General features: G+C 43.5%; 2 protein-coding genes across 5 annotated transcripts in view; one reads left to right on the top strand and one right to left on the bottom strand.

The window, feature by feature from the left end:
* MMS22L (MMS22 like, DNA repair protein) overlaps window positions 1–20,022 on the top strand; it is a 139,205-nt gene that overhangs the window by 87,522 nt on the left and 31,661 nt on the right. For all 4 annotated transcript variants that reach the window (XM_048844953.2, XM_048844954.2, XM_075126590.1 and 1 more), the window contains one exon: window positions 17,305–17,495. In XM_048844953.2, coding sequence (XP_048700910.2) covers window positions 17,305–17,495 — 191 coding nt within the window. The remainder of the gene's footprint in view (window positions 1–17,304; window positions 17,496–20,022) is intronic.
* KLHL32 (kelch like family member 32) overlaps window positions 13,864–20,022 on the bottom strand; it is a 236,131-nt gene continuing 229,972 nt past the window's right edge. Inside the window, exons 13-14 of the transcript XR_012667619.1 lie at window positions 15,088–16,170; window positions 13,864–14,463 (exon numbers count right to left, since the gene is read on the bottom strand). The gene's annotated coding sequence lies outside the window, so the exon portion shown is untranslated. The remainder of the gene's footprint in view (window positions 14,464–15,087; window positions 16,171–20,022) is intronic.

Genomic DNA, 20,022 nt, shown 5'->3' with positions numbered 1-20,022 from the left:
GTGTCCATTTAAAGGCATAAAATCCAAAATTTCAAACATCTCAATCTATTCCTCCATCACACTGTTTTGCGTAGGTATTGCAAAAGCCTCTGATGAATACGTGCTGTACCAGTGTCGTATGTAATTATGGGGTACAGCAGTTTCTGTAATAGAATACCTGTGCAGAAATGGGTGTGTTGTGGAAGCCTTTAACAAAAACTGACCGGCTCTTATGCATGTTTTCCCCTCTCACATTTTCCCCTTCCCTCCTTTTTCTAGTAAACATTTCAGTGTGCAGTTTATTTTTGATTATTGAAGCAGACAAAACTGTCAGAAGAACACCGAAACATGCTGTAATAAATACTAAGCTGATGGAGGAGCATTAATGTCTGTACAAGCAGAACTGAAAAAATAATGATAAAATATTATGTCTGCATTACAGCACTGTGGTAGAGATGCTATCATTATAGCTCAGGCGACACCGACACATTCATTATAAGCCCCTCTTTTCAAGCATTTCTATCTTTCTGAAGGAAAAAAAAAATATTTTGGGGCTGCAATTTCTCATGCTATTATCTTGAAATCCAACTTTTTATTTCCCTGGAGGTAAGATTCTGTGTGGTTGTTTTTGAGTTACCACTCAAAATGCTTTGTTTGTATTTGGAGACCTCAAAACCAGCTTAATTTTTGAACTTCTGACTTTCTGAGAGAGTAGTTCTTATTTGTATTATGGTAGCAGCTGGGGGCTGCAATCAAGATCAGAGTCCCATTGTGGTAGGTGCTGTATAATCAGATAAGATAAGAGCTAGACCATGCCCCAAACAGCATACAATCTAAACAGTATACATGGGTATACACAAATACAAACATTTATACTGTGCTCATTGCTGTGGTAGTGACAAGCACTTTTGATGTGTTTGGAGAAATTTCACTAGATAGCATGAATCTAGTCTGTGAAAATTATGTTCTCCATTGAGCGATTGTCCATATGCATTCACTGATAGTGCTCATGAGCTAGAGATTGGAGTCTTTTGGCCAGCAGTATCTGTAGAGTGCGTGTGCTCTTCAGTCTTCATGCATCTCTGCAAGGGTGCATGAAAGTGAGATGCACCTGTCACCATTCAGTTCCTGTCTCTGTCTCACAACTTTAGGATTGAGCCCAACCATCAGAGAGACTGTCAGCCTACTTTATAGCTTATCTAACAGACTTTTACTTTAGTCTCATAACATAATTAGTAGTTTTAGTACTGCTAGCTAACAACCTTCGGTTGTTTGAATGTAATGGTTGGTATGGCACCATCCTATTCACCTGGGTTTAAATGCTGCCCCTCTTGTGAGGGAGCTATCTCAGCATCAGATGGACATTCCAAATGCCTCTGTTGTCTGGGATAATTGCGTGTTCCCAGAAAATGTGCAATCTGCATGTCCTTCAGCTCCTGAGCCAAGAAGGCCTACCTTCAGGTCTTCCTGATGACCAAGTCAATGAAACTGACTTCGAAGCTAGGCTACTAGACCCCCTCCTTCTGAGCTGCAGAGTGCAAGTGAGGGCTTTTTGAGAACCCCAACTTCAATCATGACTACAATTACAGTGTTGTCCTCAGATAGACCTCAGGAGGCTAGAAGTTCCAGGACAGGTGGTCCACGAGGGTTTTCTCTGAGAAGACCTCCCTGTGGCACTAAACAGCATCTGACACACCATGGCCCAGAACGGTTCCTGCTGAACATCAGTCTCATAATAGTTCCAGCTGTACAGCATCAAAACACCTGGTACTGAAAACTGGAACATTGGGAAAGACCATGGCACCAACCCCAGTACCATCTACTTCAAGGGCCCTGGGCACCAACCATTCCAGCACTGGAACCAAGCCAGTTGGGGCAGTGCATAATCATTGTGGTGGAGATTGCTATGCCATGTCGACACAACCTGGATCCTGTGCAGCCATCCGTGATGCCCCACACAGTATCATTTAAATATTTGACACCAATGGACCTGCAGATTCACCCAGAACCTCAGTCCTCTTTGCCGTTGACTTCAGCACTGCAGTTGGCACCAACAGTGTCTAGTAATGAGGCACCATCCTCCCCTAACTCACGGCACTGACCATGGGTCTGAGCAGTGCATTCTCTTTGGATTCATCTTCAGAATTGGAGGTTGAAGAGATTCTATTCCAGCAACATACTTATTCACCCAGACTGTTATTGCAGCCCTCGACATCTTATATAGGATCCACATACTCCTCACGAGAAAGATATTGAGTCCCACAGAATCTGGCTCATGATTCTCTATCCCCTGACCACCAGGCTGTTACCCACCAATGCCCATGTGGTCTTGCTGGGGTCCCTGGTTGACTCAGAGCAACTTTGGGTCCAGGGACAACAACACCACCAGAAGGCTACTTCCTCTACAGAACTATGTACTCGGAGACTACAGCAGCCTCTCTTGATTCCAGCACAATCACAAATAGAGGAGAAAGTAATGAGAGAGCATGCACTAGAGGCTGCATTTGCTGGCACAGAAAATCCTTTCCTCTTCATTTCCCAATGAGGCCATAGTGCCACTTAGACCCCTCAAATGGATGATTATCAGAGCATCCAGGAGCTATTAAAAAGAATGGTTGATGCCCTTCAAATCCATATTGAGGAGCTGCAAGATCAGACACAGAAACTCATAGATTCCAAACCCAGAAAGGACCATTGTGATCATCTACTCTGAGCTCCTCTATAACACAGACCACAGAATTTTCCCCAAAATAATTCCTAGAGCCTGTCTTTTTTCAGAAGAACATTCAATCTTGATTTAAAAATTGTTAGTGAGGAAGAATCCAGTCTGAGCCTTGGTAAATTTTTCCAATGGTTAATTATGCACTGTCAATAATTTGTCATCTTTCTAGTCTGAATTTCTCTAGCTTCATCTTCTAGCCATTGAATTGTGTTCTACCTGTTTGTTAAACTAAATAGATTGAGTTCCTTGAATCTATCACTGTGACAGCTTTTCTACTCCCTTCATCATTCTTGTGGCTCTTCTCTGATCCTTCTCCAATTTATCAACATTCTTTTTTAATTGTGGGCACCAGAGCTGGACCACAGTATTCCAGCAAAAGTTGCACCAGAGCCAAATACAAAGGAAAAATAACGTTCCGATTCCTTCTCAAGATTCCCTTGCTTATGCTATCCCAAGTTGCATTAGCCCTTTTGGCCACAGCATTGCACTGGGAGCTCATGTTCAGCTAATTATCCATCACAACCTCCCATCTGTCACTGCTTCCAAGATAGAGTTGCCCCATCTATAAGTATGGCCTACAATCCTTGTTCCTAGATATATGTATTTACATATAACACTCATTGTTTGCTTGCGCCCAGTTTACCAAGTGATCCAGATCACTCTGAATCAGGGACCTATCTTTTTCATTATTTGCCACTCCCCCCTTTTTATGTCATCTGTAAACTTTATCAGTGATGATTTTATGTTTTCTTTCTGATAGACATACTCCAACCCTCCCAATTAATTATATGGATCCAGCCGGTACTCTGTGGCAGACACCTGCCTTGGCACCAAGTATTTCTTTGTATGGCAGATAAAAAAAAAAAATCGTGTCTCCTAAGGGTGCAGAGTTCTTCTACCGCTGTGTTCACTGTGGTGAACAAAAAGGCAAAACAACTCCAATCCATACCAAAAGAAAGAGAGCGAAAGAGACTAGATTTATTGAGGCAAAGCTTACAGTTCTGCATAGCCAATTGTCAGGCCGTATTAGCCTGGATTCTTGAGAGACTGTTTATTTGCTTTTGCAGACAGACTTCCCAATGACACTCCTTAGAACTTCATGTCACTGGTCAGTGAAGGCCAGAACAAATCTCCAAGCAGTGCTGAATGCAGCAGATATGGCTGTCAGAACAATGGCAATGGCTGTAGTCAGGCGTGGGGCATTGTGGCTTCAGGGATCAGGTTTCCCCAGGGAAGTCTAGACACAGTGGAGAACTTGCCCTTTGAAGGAGCCTGTTGTTCATCTCTGAAGCTGATGAGGCTCTACACACTCTGAAAAAGGACTCACAAGCCAACTTGTATTCCCTCAGAGCCCACACGCCAGCGTCTAAAAGGAAGTAACTGAAACAGCAGTATCCCTCACAGAGACCAATCCAGCCTTACTTTTACACCAAAGATCTTTGGAACCACCCAGGAAATGACAGTGTTTCCACAAGAGAAGACCTGATATTTTTTATCTGCCATACAAAGAAATACTTTGTATTGCCAGACCTCACTTCTGATTTTTGTAGGTTGGTTGAAGTTGGTCTACACACCTTCCAAACATCACTTGGACATGCTCCTCACCATCCCACCCTTGGTCCTATCCTCCCTGAGATGATGGAAGGAGGGGTCCTATTTAGAGCATCTCAACCTTCCAAGATGATAGTCACGGATGCATTCTTACAAAGATGGTGTGCCCATATGGATGAACAAATAACACAGGCCTGTGGGAGAGGAGAATTCACATCAATGTCCTGAAACTCGGAAGACCTGCAAATCCTTTCTCCATTGGATATCAGGACAGTTGGTCCAAATAATGGCTGACAACACAACCACCATGTTTTACATCAATAAATAAGGTGAGAGAAGGTCCTCCTTACTTTTCCAGGAAGCAGTCAAACTCTGGAACTGGCACATCATCCATTGAATATACCTAGTGGCAGTACACTTACCTGGACTGCAGAACACACAAGTGGACAATCTCTTCAGGCATTTTCTCTTGAACAATGAGCAGGATACTTGCAGACATCTTCCTGATCTGGAACAATCGCACTATAGACATCTTTGCCACTCAACACAAGTATCAGACAACCTGCTCAAAAAGAGGGTTGAGTCTGGGATCCATAGTGGAATTTTCTATACCTGTCGTGTCTAACTGATCTGATAGTCAATTAGCTAGATGCCTATATTAGCCTTCCATGCTCAAGTGAATTTCAAAGGGGGTGTGCTCTGCATGTGCAAGGAATTTTTTGTGCTTAAGGAATAGGCATGCCTAAATTTCTAGGTATCGTCTGTATAACCAATGGTATTGGTGCCCAGGTGGGATGGAGAATCCAAAAGCTTCCTGAATACCATTTTTGGTTTTTATGCTTGATTAAGACCTTCTTCCTACTGAAAGTTAAAGGTATACAGCTTGCAGAGCAGCTATGAAGACTTGAATTTCTGTCTCTTACTTCTGGGGGAATTCTGCGCTACTGCACATGTGCATAATTAATGAGCCCCTCAGTTTTCTAATTTTTTGCACAAAAAAAAAAGCTTCCGCCAAAATGTTGCTGCAGTTCCGCCTTTTGCTTACCAGAGGGTGCTGTGGTGCAAGAACAGCAGCAGCCCCCAGCAGAAAATAACTTCTGCAGTTCTACCTTTTGCCTACCCGAGGGCGCTGTGGCAGTAGAACAAAGCTGCAGCTCATGGCCAGCTAAGGAAGAGAGAGCCTGCCTTCTTCAGAGCACCTGTGGCCAGGTCAGGAGACAGGAGCTATGGGGAGATAGACAGCGTAGGGTGCTGGGGGGTCAGACAGGGACTCATAAGGGCTAGTAGTGGAGGACAAGCTGGGGCAGGGGCTGAAAGGGAGTGGAGGCACAGGGCCACAGGGGAGGGAGGTGCAAAGACACATGGGGACGGGGTAGGAGGTGCAGAGTTACATAAAGACAGGGGAGTGGCTGGGTGGGGGCACAGACCTAGATGCTGGGAACTTGGCGTGCTGGGGGTGCTACCGCACCCCCTTGCTTGAAGTAGTTTCCATTATACACAAGGTTACAGTTTGAATCAATGGCTCTCAGTACCCCCACTATAAATATTGTTCCAGCATCCCCCGGCACAGAAACACATGGGAACGGAGGTGAGGGGGTACAGGGACAAGGGAGTGGTTGGGTGAGGGCACAGAGACATATGGGGACAGAGGCAGATGTGCCTGACTGAATGGGAGAGGCTAGGGGTCAGCCAAGGTCTGCATGGTGGAAGCTCCCTAACAATCCCTCCCCGCCCCTGCAAAAAAAACCTGTTTCATACTTTTCCCACCCATACCCAACAACCCTCCAGGTTCACACCCAGGCTCATTCCCAGCAATTTACTTCCTTCTCCCTCAGTTCCTCCGTTACCCCTGACTCCCCCAAGCCTTTGCACTGCTTCTGAGGGGTGCAGGAAATACAGTTCTGTATTGAAGTTTAAATGAATTATTATTACTCAGAGTTCTGTATTAATATGCCTAGTAAGGAATCTATTTGTTAAAAAACATTCCTAGATCTTTTTTGTTGTCTGAATTGTTAGAATATAGAATCATAGAATATCAGGGTTGGAAGGGACCCCAGAAGGTCATCTAGTCCAACCCCCTGCTCGAAGCAGGACCAATTCCCAGTTAAATCATCCCAGCCAGGGCTTTGTCAAGCCTGACCTTAAAAACCTCTAAGGAAGGAGATTCTACCACCTCCCTAGGTAACGCATTCCAGTGTTTCACCACCCTCTTAGTGAAAAAGTTTTTCCTAATATCCAATCTAAACCTCCCCCACTGCAACTTGAGACCATTACTCCTCGTTCTGTCATCTGCTACCATTGAGAACAGTCTAGAGCCATCCTCTTTGGAGCCCCCTTTCAGGTAGTTGAAAGCAGCTATCAAATCCCCCCTCATTCTTCTCTTCTGCAGACTAAACAATCCCAGCTCCCTCAGCCTCTCCTCATAAGTCATGTGTTCTAGACCCCTAATCATTTTTGTTGCCCTTCGCTGGACTCTCTCCAATTTATCCACATCCTTCTTGTAGTGTGGGGCCCAAAACTGGACACAGTACTCCAGATGAGGCCTCACTGTTACATACTTGCTGACAGGTATTTTGCAATAAATGACCAAAAATAATTGAAACTGGTGTGATTACATTGTGTTATTTTGACACATAAAATATGCAACACTTTGCAGAATTTTAAAGTATTGTGCGCACCATTTTTATTTTGTTGCAAAATTTTTAATTTTTTTGGCCCAGAATTCCACCAGGAGTAATCGCTGAAGGGGTTGGTTGTCTTTATTTTATTTTTATTTTTTTAGGGAAAAAACCCAAGACAAGCATGAGCACTATAACAAAAGATGTAGATGATTTTAGAGGTCATTTCAGAGTCCAGTGGAGGGCGTATTTGTTTGAAAATATTTGTCTTTGTTGTATGCTGAATGAAAACATAGCAACTGAAGAAGACTTGAATCATTCTGTCAAAAATAAGGAACTTTTGTGACTTCTGTAGAAGACTTGTTCATGATCCAAGCTTTGTAAGAAACAACAATTCTTAAAGAAAAAAGTGCATAGGAGCGTTGATGTTTGTAATGTTTGAAAAAGGTAAAATACTGTTCAGTGATCAGACCCATTATCTCACTGAATGGAATTTATAGACTATCCCTTATAACAAAGATCTTAGAATTTTGCTCTTGTGATAAATGCAATACCTTAGAAGCTTCAAGTGCATTGTTATCAAAGTGTTGTGTATATAATATGATTATGCAGCCAAGATTTTTGTGGCTGCATAAATTGCTGAATGATTGCTCTTTGTTTTGAATTTGCCATGTAATTGTACTCTACATTTTCTTTTTTTTTAAGGCACTTGCTTCATCCATATCAATGGATTGTTAACACTGATGCTCAAGGATACTACTTTAAATGATGCCAACTTCAACAAATATTTCACTCCTAGTCATTTAGCGGAAACATCAGAGTAATACTCTTTTCCATCGTTGTTGATGTAGTGGCAGATTTTCTGGCAGGGTGCAGAGGAGAAAACCTAATAGCTGCCCTCCCCCGACACTTCCAGATTTGAAGTCCCCTCTGTCCCTGCCCAAAAGGGGCAGTGTAAAGGGGATCTCCTCAATTCACCCAGGAGCCAAAAATTCAGAACCAGCTCCCCCAGTTTTCTGAGTCCAGGTATCAAAAGACTAAACTGCCCCCCCTACCCCTCTCATAAAGTCTCAGCTTTCCTCCAACAACTTCTGTGATGCAGTTATTTGTCAATACTGGTATTGAAAACCAAAGATTTGGACCAATATAAAATACATTGAATTTGCTATCAAAATGACTGAATAAGAGATACTGTAGTGATTATTCTGTACTGGGGGCACTGAGGGGAAGAAGATTTGGAGCAGGAGATGAGGGAGTGCTTCATTATTTAGGCCTACTGTGCCTCATAGGACACAAGACCTCTATTATTATCTATACAAAGCTGTCAGTCTTTCTATAGTGATGCTTTGTTTCATTTGACTGCTTCTGGCCTTTTTTGAAAGAACTGATATTAGTATTTGAAATTCTAAGCATCGAGGCCATTTATTACCTTAGAAATACAGATGTCTCTCAACCCAGTCTTTCTAGTTTTGTCCAAGGATGCTGGTTCTGCCTTTTTTTTTTTTTTAAACCCCTCAACATAAAAAAGTTACAGGGCAGTTTTTGAGCAACATTTCCTGGATTTCATTCAGATTACGGAATGTATTTTACACTCCGCTTCTGTAAGCGCATCAGTAGGCCTTGAGCGGAGAGTGCAGAACATAGGTAGTGTTGCCCACACACAGAAAGCAGGATCTGTGTGGCGGGGGAGCCACGGAGAATGGTGGTTTCTTTTCTCCAACCCTGCAGGATGTTCGTATGTTCATGCTGACCTTGTCAGCAATATCTAAACCACCTTCCCCACCTCCAATGCTGTATGCCTCTCCCTATTTGAGGGGATTTGGGTCCCCGTCAGCATGGTTCCTATGGCTCTGTTACAGTACTGAAAGAGCAGAGAGGGCTACGTATCATGCAGAGGAACAAGGCATGTGTAGATAGAGTTGAGCTCCCTAGTTTCCCTTGTCTCTACATGGATCCTGGAGGAAAGTGCTAGTTTTGCAGCCAGATCTTCTGTTTCTTCCTCAGGTTAGCGTGTCCCTAATACAAGATTAACCAGGTTGTTACCTTTAACATATCTCTATACCTAGTCCTAGATCATTGATCTTCCCCAGTGGAAGCCAGGTACAGGCTGGGGTGGTTTTAATATTTGTTTGTAAGGATGTATTGACTTTAGGTCATTTAAAACTACTGTATAAACCTTTACTCAGCTGTTAAATGTCTCCTTAGCATTCCTGTGAACGTGAATGATTATTTTTCTTCCTAAAATTTCTAATTTCTCTTACTGGATTTAGACTATTGCAAGCCTGGGGCTTGCAGGAGGGAGCCTATTTCAGAGCTGAGGACCTCTCACAAAGAGTGCTCTATCACTGGTCCCATTTCTTTTAAATCAAGAGGGATACAGCACAAATGCCTCTGCTGATCACATCCAGACAGTATGGCAGGTGGAGAGAGGCAGCCTCTCAAGTTGCAGGGTCCCAAGCCTTTGTAGATCAAAATAAACACTACATTCAGTCTAGAAGCTAGTAGGCAGCTACAGCAGATCATGGTGCGCTGGTGACATGCACCTCCATTTAATAGGCAATCTGTGGCATTCTGCACCTGTTTAAATTTCTGGATTGACCCAAAGTATAGCCCTAAGTCTGGAGGGGACAAAGGCACAGATCCTGGTGGCAAGGGCCACACCTGAAAGAAATGGCTGCAATCTCTGTCCAGGTACAAACAGTACAAAGTGTTCCTGAACACTGCTGCTATATGATTATCCAGCACAACCTCCAGGCTGCGGACAGGAGTAACAAATGTTCCTGGCTTTTATGAAGCCAAATTTTATTTTGTCTGTTAGTAAACAGAAAAACACCTTGTTTTAGCGAAAACAGAAAGTATATGATCTCAGTAGTAGAGCAGGTTTCTAGTGGGCACATTTGTCGAGACTGCTAAGCGAAAAGCATGGCTGTATTTATCAATATTGTTATTGCAATAAAGGGTTTGTTTATTGGTGGAAGTGGCTGACTGAACTTTGACTCTAGCACAGTGGTTCTCAAACTTTTGTACTGGTGACCCCTTTCACATAGCAAGCCTCTGAGTGCGAGCCCTCCTTACAAATTAAAAACACTTTTTTATATATTTAACACCATTATAAATGCTGGAGGCAAAGCAGGGCTTGGGGTGGAAGTTGACAAATTGTGCTCCCCCATGTAATAACCTCGTGAGCCTGTGAGGGGTCCCGACCCCCAGTTTGAGAACCCCTTCTCTAGCACAGATTCGGGCCCCATTGACTCTAAGCATTTACCTCATTGCAAGTGTTTGTTTAGGTCACTATGAATAAACATAAACACATATTTGTGCATGTTGCCTTTCTCCTGGCTCAGCGATATGTTACCTTACTTTGGAAGACTGAATATCCTTCCACTAGGCATAGATGGCTAAAGGAAATGTAAACAGTCTTTCTTTGGAGAGGCAATTTGGAGGAGAGGAGAAGGATTTTGGACCAATCAGTAGGTTTGTACAGATGTGAGTAAAGATAGAATTTGGTCCTTGTAATTTTACTTGCTGTATTAAAAGGAATTCTCCCTCCCTTTATTAAAACAAACAGAACCATTCAGATTTTTTGAGCCATTAATTCCTTTTATTTTTTTAACTCAGTCTGTTAGCCCTTTTTCTGCTCAGAGTTAACTCAACCATATTGTTATAAGCCCAAATTGTTACATACCTGTTTTTTTGAACTTGTATTTCTGTTGTTGTTGCTGTACCTGTTGTGTGTGTCAGAGAAAATCCCAAAGAAGCACCTTTTTATGCATGTTAACTTGGAGATTATTTGTTTCTTCAAATGGATTACTCAACTGTTATACTGAACAGAATTTTCGTCTTCTAAGTGTTTTTTACAAGCATTGATTAGTCTTCGCAACATCCTATGAAAGTGGAGATAAATATTACCACCCCAATTCCCTGGATCGGATACTGAAGTTCACAAAGGTTAAATTACTTATCTAAGGCCACAGAGGGAATAAATGCTAGAGGTAATCTTAGAAGTCAGGGATTTCTGGTTCCCACTTGTGTTTGGACCATGGCCCTTTCAACAAAATATTTGATGCCTTATACTACATTACGCAACCTATATTATGTGTGTTAACTGTAACCAGTCAAAAAGTAGTGGTACTAAATTCCCTGTGTGTATCCCATTGAAACTAATAGCTGCCTGTGGATAGCCATAAGGTATCTGTTACCTTTGACAGCCAGTATGCTTTATTTTTAAAATGATCCGTTTGGGAGAATTTTTTGGATACTAATTTGGTACAATGATACACACTTCTAATACCAACCATCCTAAGGGTATGTCTACACTACGGAATAAGGTCGAATTTATAGCAGTCGGTTTTTTAGAAATCGTTTTTATATATTCGAGTGTGTGTGTCCCCACACAAAATGCTCTAAGTGCATTCAGTGCATTAACTCGGCGGAGTGCTTCCACAGTACCGAGGCTAGTGTCGACTTCTGGAGCGTTGCACTGTGGGTAGCTATCCCACAGTTCCTGCAGTCTCCGCCGTCCATTGGAATTCTGGGTTGAGATCCCAATGCCTAATGGGGCAAAAACATTGTCGCAGGTGGTTCTGGGTACATGTCATCAGGCCCTCCCTCCCCCCATGAAAGCAACGGCAGACAATCGTTTTGTGCCTTTTTTCCTGAGTTACCTGTGCAGACGCCATACCATGGCAAGCATGGAGCCCGCTCAGCTCACTGTCACCGTACGTCTCCTGGGTGCTGGTAGATGCGGTACTGCATTGCTACACAGCAGCAGCTCATTGCCTTGTGGCAGCAGACAGTGCAATAGGCCTGAAAACCATCCTCATCATGTCCGAGGTGCCGCCTCGGTAAGGTCTGTCAGGAGCACCTGGGCAGACCTGGGCGCAGGGACTAAAATACGAGTGACTCGACCAGGTCATTCTCTTTAGTCCTGCCAGTAGTCGTATTGCACCGTCTTCTGGCGAGCAGCCAGCAGATGAGGATGGCTAGTAGTCCTATTGCACCATTTTATGGCAAGTAGGCAAGAGATGAGGATGGCTGGCAGTCCTATTTCACTGTCTTCTGCCGAGCAGCCAGGAGATGAGTATGGCTAGCAGTCCTACTGCACTGTCTGCTGCCAGCCAAAGATGTAAAAGATAGATGGAGTGGATCAAAACAAGAAATACACCAGATTTGTTTTATATTCATTTGCTCCCCCCTCTCTTCCTCCCTCTGTGAAATCAATGGCCGACAATCATTTTGGTGAGGTCTGTCAGGGGCACCTTGAAAAGTTTAATGGAGATTCAGTCCTGCCTGGAATACTAGGGGGAGGGATAGCTCAGTGGGTTGACCATTGGCCTGCTAAACCCAGGCTTTTGAGTTCAATCCTTGAGGGGGCTATTCTGTGTGACAGTTGTTTTTGTTTCTCCTTGATGTAAAGCCACCCCCTTTGTTGATTTTAATTCCCTGTAAGCCAACTCTGTAAGCCATGTCGTCAGTCTCCCCTCCCTCCGTCAGAGCAATGGCAGACAATCATTCCGCGCCTTTTTTCCATGCAGACGCCATACCACGGCAAGCATGGAGCCTGCTCAGATCACTTTGGCAATGAGGAGCACATTAAAGACCACACACGTTATCCAGCAATATATGCAGCACCAGCATCTGCCAAATCGAAACCGGGTGAGTAGGCGATGTCAGCACGGTGACGAGAGTGATCAGGACATGGATACAGACTTCTCTCAAAGCACGGGCCCTGGCAATGTGGGCATCATAGTGCTAATGGGGCAGGTTCATGTGGTGGAACGCCGATTCTGGGCCCGGGAAACAAGCACAGACTGGTGGGACCGCATAGTGTTGCAGGTCTGGGACGATTCCCAGTGGCTGCGAAACTTTTGCATGCATAAGGACACTTTCATGGAACTTTGACTTGCTTTCCCCTGCCTGAAGTGCCAGAAAACCAAGATGAGAGCAGCCCTCACAGTTGAGAAGCGAGTGGCAATAGCCCTCTGGAAGCTTGCAATGCCAGACAGCTACCGGTCAGTCGGGAATCAATTTGGAGTGGGCAAATCTACTGTGGGGGCTGCTGTGATGCAAGTAGCCAACGCAATCAAAGATCTGCTGATATCAAGGGTAGTGACCCTGGGAAATGTGCAGGTCATAGTGGATGGCTTTTCTGCAATGGGATTCCCTAACTGTGGTGGGGCCATAGATGGAACCCACATCCCTATCTTGACACCGGAGCACCAAACCGGCGAGTACATAAACCGCAAGGGGTACTTTTCAATAGTGCTGCAAGCACTGATGGATTACAAGGGACGTTACACCAACATCAACGTGGGATGGCCGGGAAGGGTACATGACGCTCGCATCTTTAGAAACTCTGGTCTGTTTCAAAAGCTGCAAAAAGGAACTTACTTCCCAGACCAGAAAATAACCATTGGGCATGTTGAAATGCCTATAGTTATCCTTGGAGACCCAGCCTACCCCTTAATGTCATGGCTCATGAAGTCATACACAGGCACCCCGGACAGTAGTTAGGAGCTGTTCAACTACAGGCTGAGCAAGTGGAGAATGGTGGTAGAACGTGCATTTGGACGTTTAAAAGCGTGCTGGCGCAGTTTACTGACTGGGTTAGACCTCACCAAAACCAATATTCCCACTGTTATTACTGCTTGCTGTGCGCACCACAATATCCGTGAGAGTAAGGGGGAGATGTTTATGGCGGGGTGGGAGGTTGAGGAAATCGCCTGACAGCTGGTTACATGCAGCCAGACACCAGGGCTGTTAGAAGAGCACAGGAGGGCATGGTGTGCATCAGAGAAGCTTTGAAAACCAGTTGTGAATGGTGTGAAAGTTCTGTTTGTTTCTCCTTGATAACCCCCCCCCCCACACCCTTGGTTCACTCTACTTCCCTGTAAGCTAACCACCCTCCCCGCCTCCCTTCAATCACTGCTTGCAGAGGCAATAAAGTCATTGTTGCTTCACAGTCATGTATTCTTTATTAATTCATCACATAGGTAGGGGGATAACTGCCAAGGTAGCCCGGGAGGGGTGGAGGAGGGGGAAAGCACCAGGTGGGTTGGTGGAGGAGGGAAGGACAAGGCCACCCAGCACTTTAAAACTTATTGAATGCCAGCGTTCTGTTTCTTGGGCAATCCTCTGGGGTGGAGTGGCCGGAGGCCCCCCACCACGTTCTTGGGCATCTGGGTGAGGAGACTATGGAACTTGGGGAGGAAGGCGGTTGGTTACACAGGGGCTGTAGCGGCAGTCTGTGCTGCTGCCTTTCCTGCAGCTCAACCATACACTGGAGTATATTGGTTTGATCCTCCAGCAGCCTCAGCATTGAATCCTGCCCCCTCTCATCACGCTGCTGCCACCTTTCAGCTTCAGCCCTCTCTTCAGCCCGCCACTTACTCTCTTCAGCCCGCCACCTCTCCTCCCGGTCATTTTGTGCTTTCCTGCACTCTGACATTGTCTGCCTCCACACATTCGTCTGTGCTCTGTCAGTGTGGGAGCTTACAGCATGAGCTCAGAGAACATTTCATCGCGAGTGCGTTTTTTTCACTTTCTAATCTTTGCTAGCCTCTGGGAAGGAGAAGATCCTTGAAACACATGCAGCTGGTGGAGAAATAAAAAAGGACAGTGGTATTTAAAAAGACACATTTTATAGAACAATGGGTACACTCTTTCTCGGTAAACCTTGCTGTTAACATTACATACATAGCACATGTGCTTTCGTTACAAGGTCGCGTTCTGCCTCCCCCCACCACGTGGCTAACCCCTCCCCATGGCTAACAGCGGGGAACATTTCTGTTCAGCCACAGGCAAACAGCCCAGCAGGAAGAGGCACCTCTGAATGTCCCCTTAAGAAAAGCACCCTATTTCAACCATGATGAATGATATCACTCTCCTGAGGATAACACAGAGATAAAGAACGGATGTTGTTTGAACACCAGCAAACATACATTGCAATGCTTTGCTCTGCAATGATTCCCGACTACATGCTACTGACCTGGCATGGTAAAGTGTCCTACGATGGTGGACAGAATAAGCCTTTTGCAAAGGCTTTGGGAATACATCCAGGAGAGCTTTATGGAGATGTCGATGGAGGATTTCCGCTCTATTCCCAGACACGTTAACAGACTTTTCCAGTAGCTGTACTGGCCGCGAATGCCAGCGCAAATGAATCATTAAACACTCTTGCTTTTAAACCATGTATACAATTTAAAAAGGTACACTCACCAGAGGTCCCTTCTCTGCCTGGCGGGTCCAGGAGACAGCCTTGGGTGGGTTTGGGGGGTACTGGCTCCAGGTCCAGGGTGAGAAACAGTTCCTGGCTGTCAGGAAAACCGGTTTCTCCGCTTGCTTGCTGTGAGCTATCTACAACCTCATCATCATCATTTTCCTCATCCCCAAAATCTGCTTCCGTGTGGCCTCCCTTTCCATTGATGCAGTCAAAGCACACGGTGGGGGTAGTGGTGGTTGAACCCCCTAAAATGGCATGCAGCTCATCATAGAAGCGGTATGTTTGGGGCTCTGACCCGCAGTGGCTGTTTGCCTCTCTGGTTTTCTGGTAGGCTTGCCTCAGCTTCTTAAGTATCATGTGGCACTGCTTCGGGTCCCTGTTATGCTCTCTGTCCTTCATGCCCTGGGAGATTTTGACAAATGTTTTGGCATTTTGAAAACTGGAACGGAGTTCTGATAGCACGGATTCCTCTCCCCATACAGCGATCAGATCCCATACCTCCCGTTCGGTCCGTGCTGGAGCTCTTTTGCGATTCTGGGACTCCATCATGGTCACCTCTGCTGATGAGCTCTGCAGTCACCTGCAGCTTGCCATGCTGGCCAAACAGGAAATGAGATTCAAAAGTTCTCGGGCCTTTTCCTGTCTACCTGGTCAGTGAATCTGAGTTGAGAGTGCTGTCCAGAGCGGTCACAATGGAGCCCTCTGGGATAGCTCCCAGATGCCAATACTGTCGAATTGCATCCCCAGTACCCCAATTTCGACCCAGCAAGGCCAATTTCAGCGCTAATCCCCTTGTCAGGGGTGGAGTAAAGAAATCGGTTTTAAGAGCCCTTTAAGTCGAAAAAAGAGCTTTGTGTGGACGGGTGCAGGGCTAAATCGATTTAACGCTGCTAAATTCGACCTCAACTCCTAGTGTAGACCAGGGCTAAGAGTAGGCCTTGCTGCCTGTCCGCTCTTTATTTAAAATTATTCCAGTCCAGATGTCCTAATGAGTGTCATGAGTTGTGTAATTCTTTTATAATTCTTTCACATTCTCCAGGGGGGAACTTTATTTATTAGGATGAGCATAGAATAAAAACCTAGGAAGCCAGAGAAAGGAGTGTTGTGAAACATTTGCTCGTGTGACTATCTCATGTTTTTTTTCTTATGGTATAGTCTACAAACATTAGCGTTAAAGCAAGTCTCACTGCCTTCACTCTATGCTATTATCTTCTAAATATCTTGACTCTGACTTTACAGTGCTGTTTATAGAATTTAATAAAGCAAATGTAATAATGCTGCCTGTGCTTTAATGCACAATCTCAATTGAGTTGACCAGAAGATAAATAGGAACAGGAATGACAGTGTGTTCCTGCAGATTGTTTTTAATAAGCATGTTATTTAGTTGATCAGCCCATTGCAGTAATGCCTCCTATCCTAGTCTACCAGACAAATGTATTAATGCTCCCCCCCACCCCCATTTCTCTGAGAACATTGATTCCCTGCAGACATATCTCTATTAAACCTCTAGAAAGTCACAACTTCCAAATTAGATTAAGTAGCAGGAATGGTACTAGAAGAATAATCAAAGAAAATTGAGTGCATTATTGAATTTATGCCACATTGTCTCATGAAGAGATGGGAGTTGTGTGGTAGTGGTAACTTTTGTCCTTACTGTACTAAGAAAGCTGTGGCCCTACTGTCAAACCGAATTGTCTACAATGCATCAGGAAAACATGCATCTTTTCTCTTATCTAACCACGCATCTACGGAGGTCTCACAAATTAAAAAGTCAACTTTAATACTAAGTCTTGCAATTAAGAAAAAGCATTTTTCATTATTTACTGTTTTTCTGTACACACCCATGCACTTACACTCTTACAGATAATTTTAAAAAAAAGAGTGCCTGGCTTTGGATTGTAAGCAAGACTCACTTGTCTTGCCAGCAGTTGCAAAATGCAAACGTTCTTTTTAAAGTGACCTGTTTCTCATTTTGATCTGACATATTAAAAGGCATATAATTAATGGTTGACATTAGTAATTAACATTAACTTTATGGTGCTTAATATGCCATCATTCATCCATCAAATAACCGGTATGCATAATGTCTTGCAAAAAGGTTTTAATTACACAAAATGATCCTTCAGTTCTCAGACTATACAGTTTAAAGAAACTGTGAAAGAATCTGTTTTTTTCATTTATTACATGTTAACGTTGTTTTTGTTTCTCCCTAGGAGTGTGCACGAACGTGTGATCCAGGGACCTCAGCTAGGGAACACGGGCCCAAACACACAACTTCCATTAGTGGCTAAAGAGCACCACCTTGCTGTTGCCAGTGCTCTCTGGAGAAATTTTTTCCCCTTCTTGAAGAGCCAAAGGATATCACAGACACTGCCTCCTCCACAGCTTGCAGATACAGCTGCAGGTCAGCACTGACGCTCCTTTTCTCTGTTGCCTCCTTTGCTATTTCCCTGAATGCAAACTTTTCTCCATTTTAAGGTTTTGGCATATTCCTGCTCATGTTTAGTAGCTCAAATCTACACAAATGTAGAGACTGGGCTCTGTGATAATGGTGCTAAATATTTTGACAACAAAAAAAATGAAGTGCTGGCTCTGTCAATAGGATACAGATCTATAATACTGGAGTGGTTTGAATCTATAGGACTCTTTGATTTTTTGCATCATTGACAGCTTAAATTATATTTGTAATGTTTGCTGTAATCTAAATAAGGATAATGATTTATGGTTCATTACATTATACCTAAAATCTATTCTATAGCTTCACATGAAAGTTTTCTCTCATCTTGTTTTTTTCAGTATGCTAATGGTTTAACATAATTTTACATTTTGGTATCATATTTTGACATCTATGCAGATATTTTTTAAAAGGTAAATTTCATTATCACTTTTTGTAGCATTTTTACTTTCAGATGCATTCTGACATTACATTGGACTGTTCTGATCGGTCATTTTGTATTGGAAGCTGTTAGGTTGCTAGAATTTTACCTTGCAAATACCACTCCGAATCCAGACAGATGGATAGTGTGTCAGTGAATAGTAAGAATGCTGGATCAGATCCTTGGCTTTGGTGGAGCTACGCTGATTTGTGGCAGCTGAGGATCTGGCTCACTGCATTTGGATGCAGTATTATTTTTGCTGAAATGTTAATATAATACTATGTTTCAGTTTGACAGGGGGCTGATCTCTAGCTCTGAGGATGTACTGAATCTGAAAAGGCCAGATCGAAACAGAGTCTTTTTTTTTTTTTTCCCCCTCATGATGTGAATTAAGAACTATGTTTATAAGCTCTCAGGGACTAGGTCAGTAACAGAAATGCTAAGAGACCCTTGAACTGGAGCAGTTCTGCAATAGTTAAGTGAGATAATGGTTATGAGAGAGACTCTTGTGAAAGGGTAATGCCACCGCTGAGGCATTATAGAAAATGGCAATACAAAACCAAAGCAAGATCCATTCTCCTTCTATTTGAATGAAATAGTGAAAGAACCAACCTCTATTAGAAATCTGCTTAGAGTGCTGAATATAGATACAATTGTGATCTGTGTTATGCACCGTTATAGGGGAGCAATGTGGAGGAATGCAACTTCTTACCCCACTGCGTGGGCTACTTGCATTGAAGGTTGCTACACAAGGGAGAGACAGAAGCCTCCACAGCACTGCTACTCCCCTTCCTATTCAAGTGGGTGGGGAGTGGACATCCAGGGACAGGAAGTGGAAGTTTTAACCATGTTGCCCCCTTCCCCTCTCTCTCAGAGTATACTGGTGTTGGAGTATCATTAAAACAACTAAATATCAAGGCCCCTAAAATGGAATCACCCCTCAAAAATGCATTCACAGGAAAATTTCTAATGAAGTTTCTTTGTAATGATTTACAAATAAATCTGAGCTCTGAATGAAGATATGTGGACATTAAAGAATCCAAATACTGACTTGTAACATTGAAATATAAAATGAAGAACTGTTAATGGTAAGATTAAAAGCTTTGATAGCTATATTTTAATGACTTGTAATTATGTGCAGAGAATGAGTACAGATAAGGTATCTCTTAAGCCAAGGTTTTGGTGGCATGAGTGTGGTTTTGCCAATTCTTCTTTTACATAGAATTTCTAATCTGCTTAAAATGTTATTGCCAATAGAACAGAATCAACATGTTATGTTGGGAGATCTAAGAAATAGATATACAAACAAGTAATGATAAATAAAAACACAGAAACAAAAAAGACACAGGGCAAGGTGACACAAAACAACATCACCCAGAAACTGCAAAACCAGCAGGAAAAATACCTAAGTTGGGTAACTGAAGCTTGCGCATGCGTAATGTACTGGTTACCTAAAATCCATAAGGTTGATGTGCTAAAAGCCAATTTGATGAAGATTAAGGACTCTGTAGTGTAGAAATGTATAAAAGACCAAGCAAACATGGACCCACACTGGAGAAACACCAGACCAGAAACTGAGGAACAGGGCTGAAGGACCAGACCAAGGGATCAGAGGAGGCGACAACGATCGTGGAAGGTGGAGGAACTTCCCAGTGTTCCAGAATGTGGCAACTTGGGCTGTTTACCAATTCTGTCTTGTCTGTTGTTATCTGGATGGCATAAATGTATGTCCAGACACTGAGTGATAATATTTCTTTCTGAAATGGTATAAATAAAAGCAAAAATTGATTAAGCCTAAATTGGGTGGACTTGTGACTCAGTTTCCCAACTTTTACCCCCTGCACTGGCAAACATTGCTGAACCACCATGGTGGGGAAAGTAATCTGTGCTAAGTATGTACCTCTCAGGGTTGGCATGATTACTTCCTTCCCCGGGGTAAACGGTGAACTAAGCACCATATTTTGACTGTGGTTTACAAAAGGTCATTAGCCTATTTCTGGGGTGGCAAAACTACACACTGACCCTTACTGAGGACTTGTAGAAAGATCACAGACC

Source organism: Caretta caretta, chromosome 3 (assembly GCF_965140235.1).
Source record: "Caretta caretta isolate rCarCar2 chromosome 3, rCarCar1.hap1, whole genome shotgun sequence".
Classification (NCBI taxonomy): domain Eukaryota; kingdom Metazoa; phylum Chordata; order Testudines; family Cheloniidae; genus Caretta; species Caretta caretta.
The sequence above is the reverse complement of the archived record's forward strand: the minus strand, read 5'-3'. Positions and strand labels throughout refer to the sequence as shown.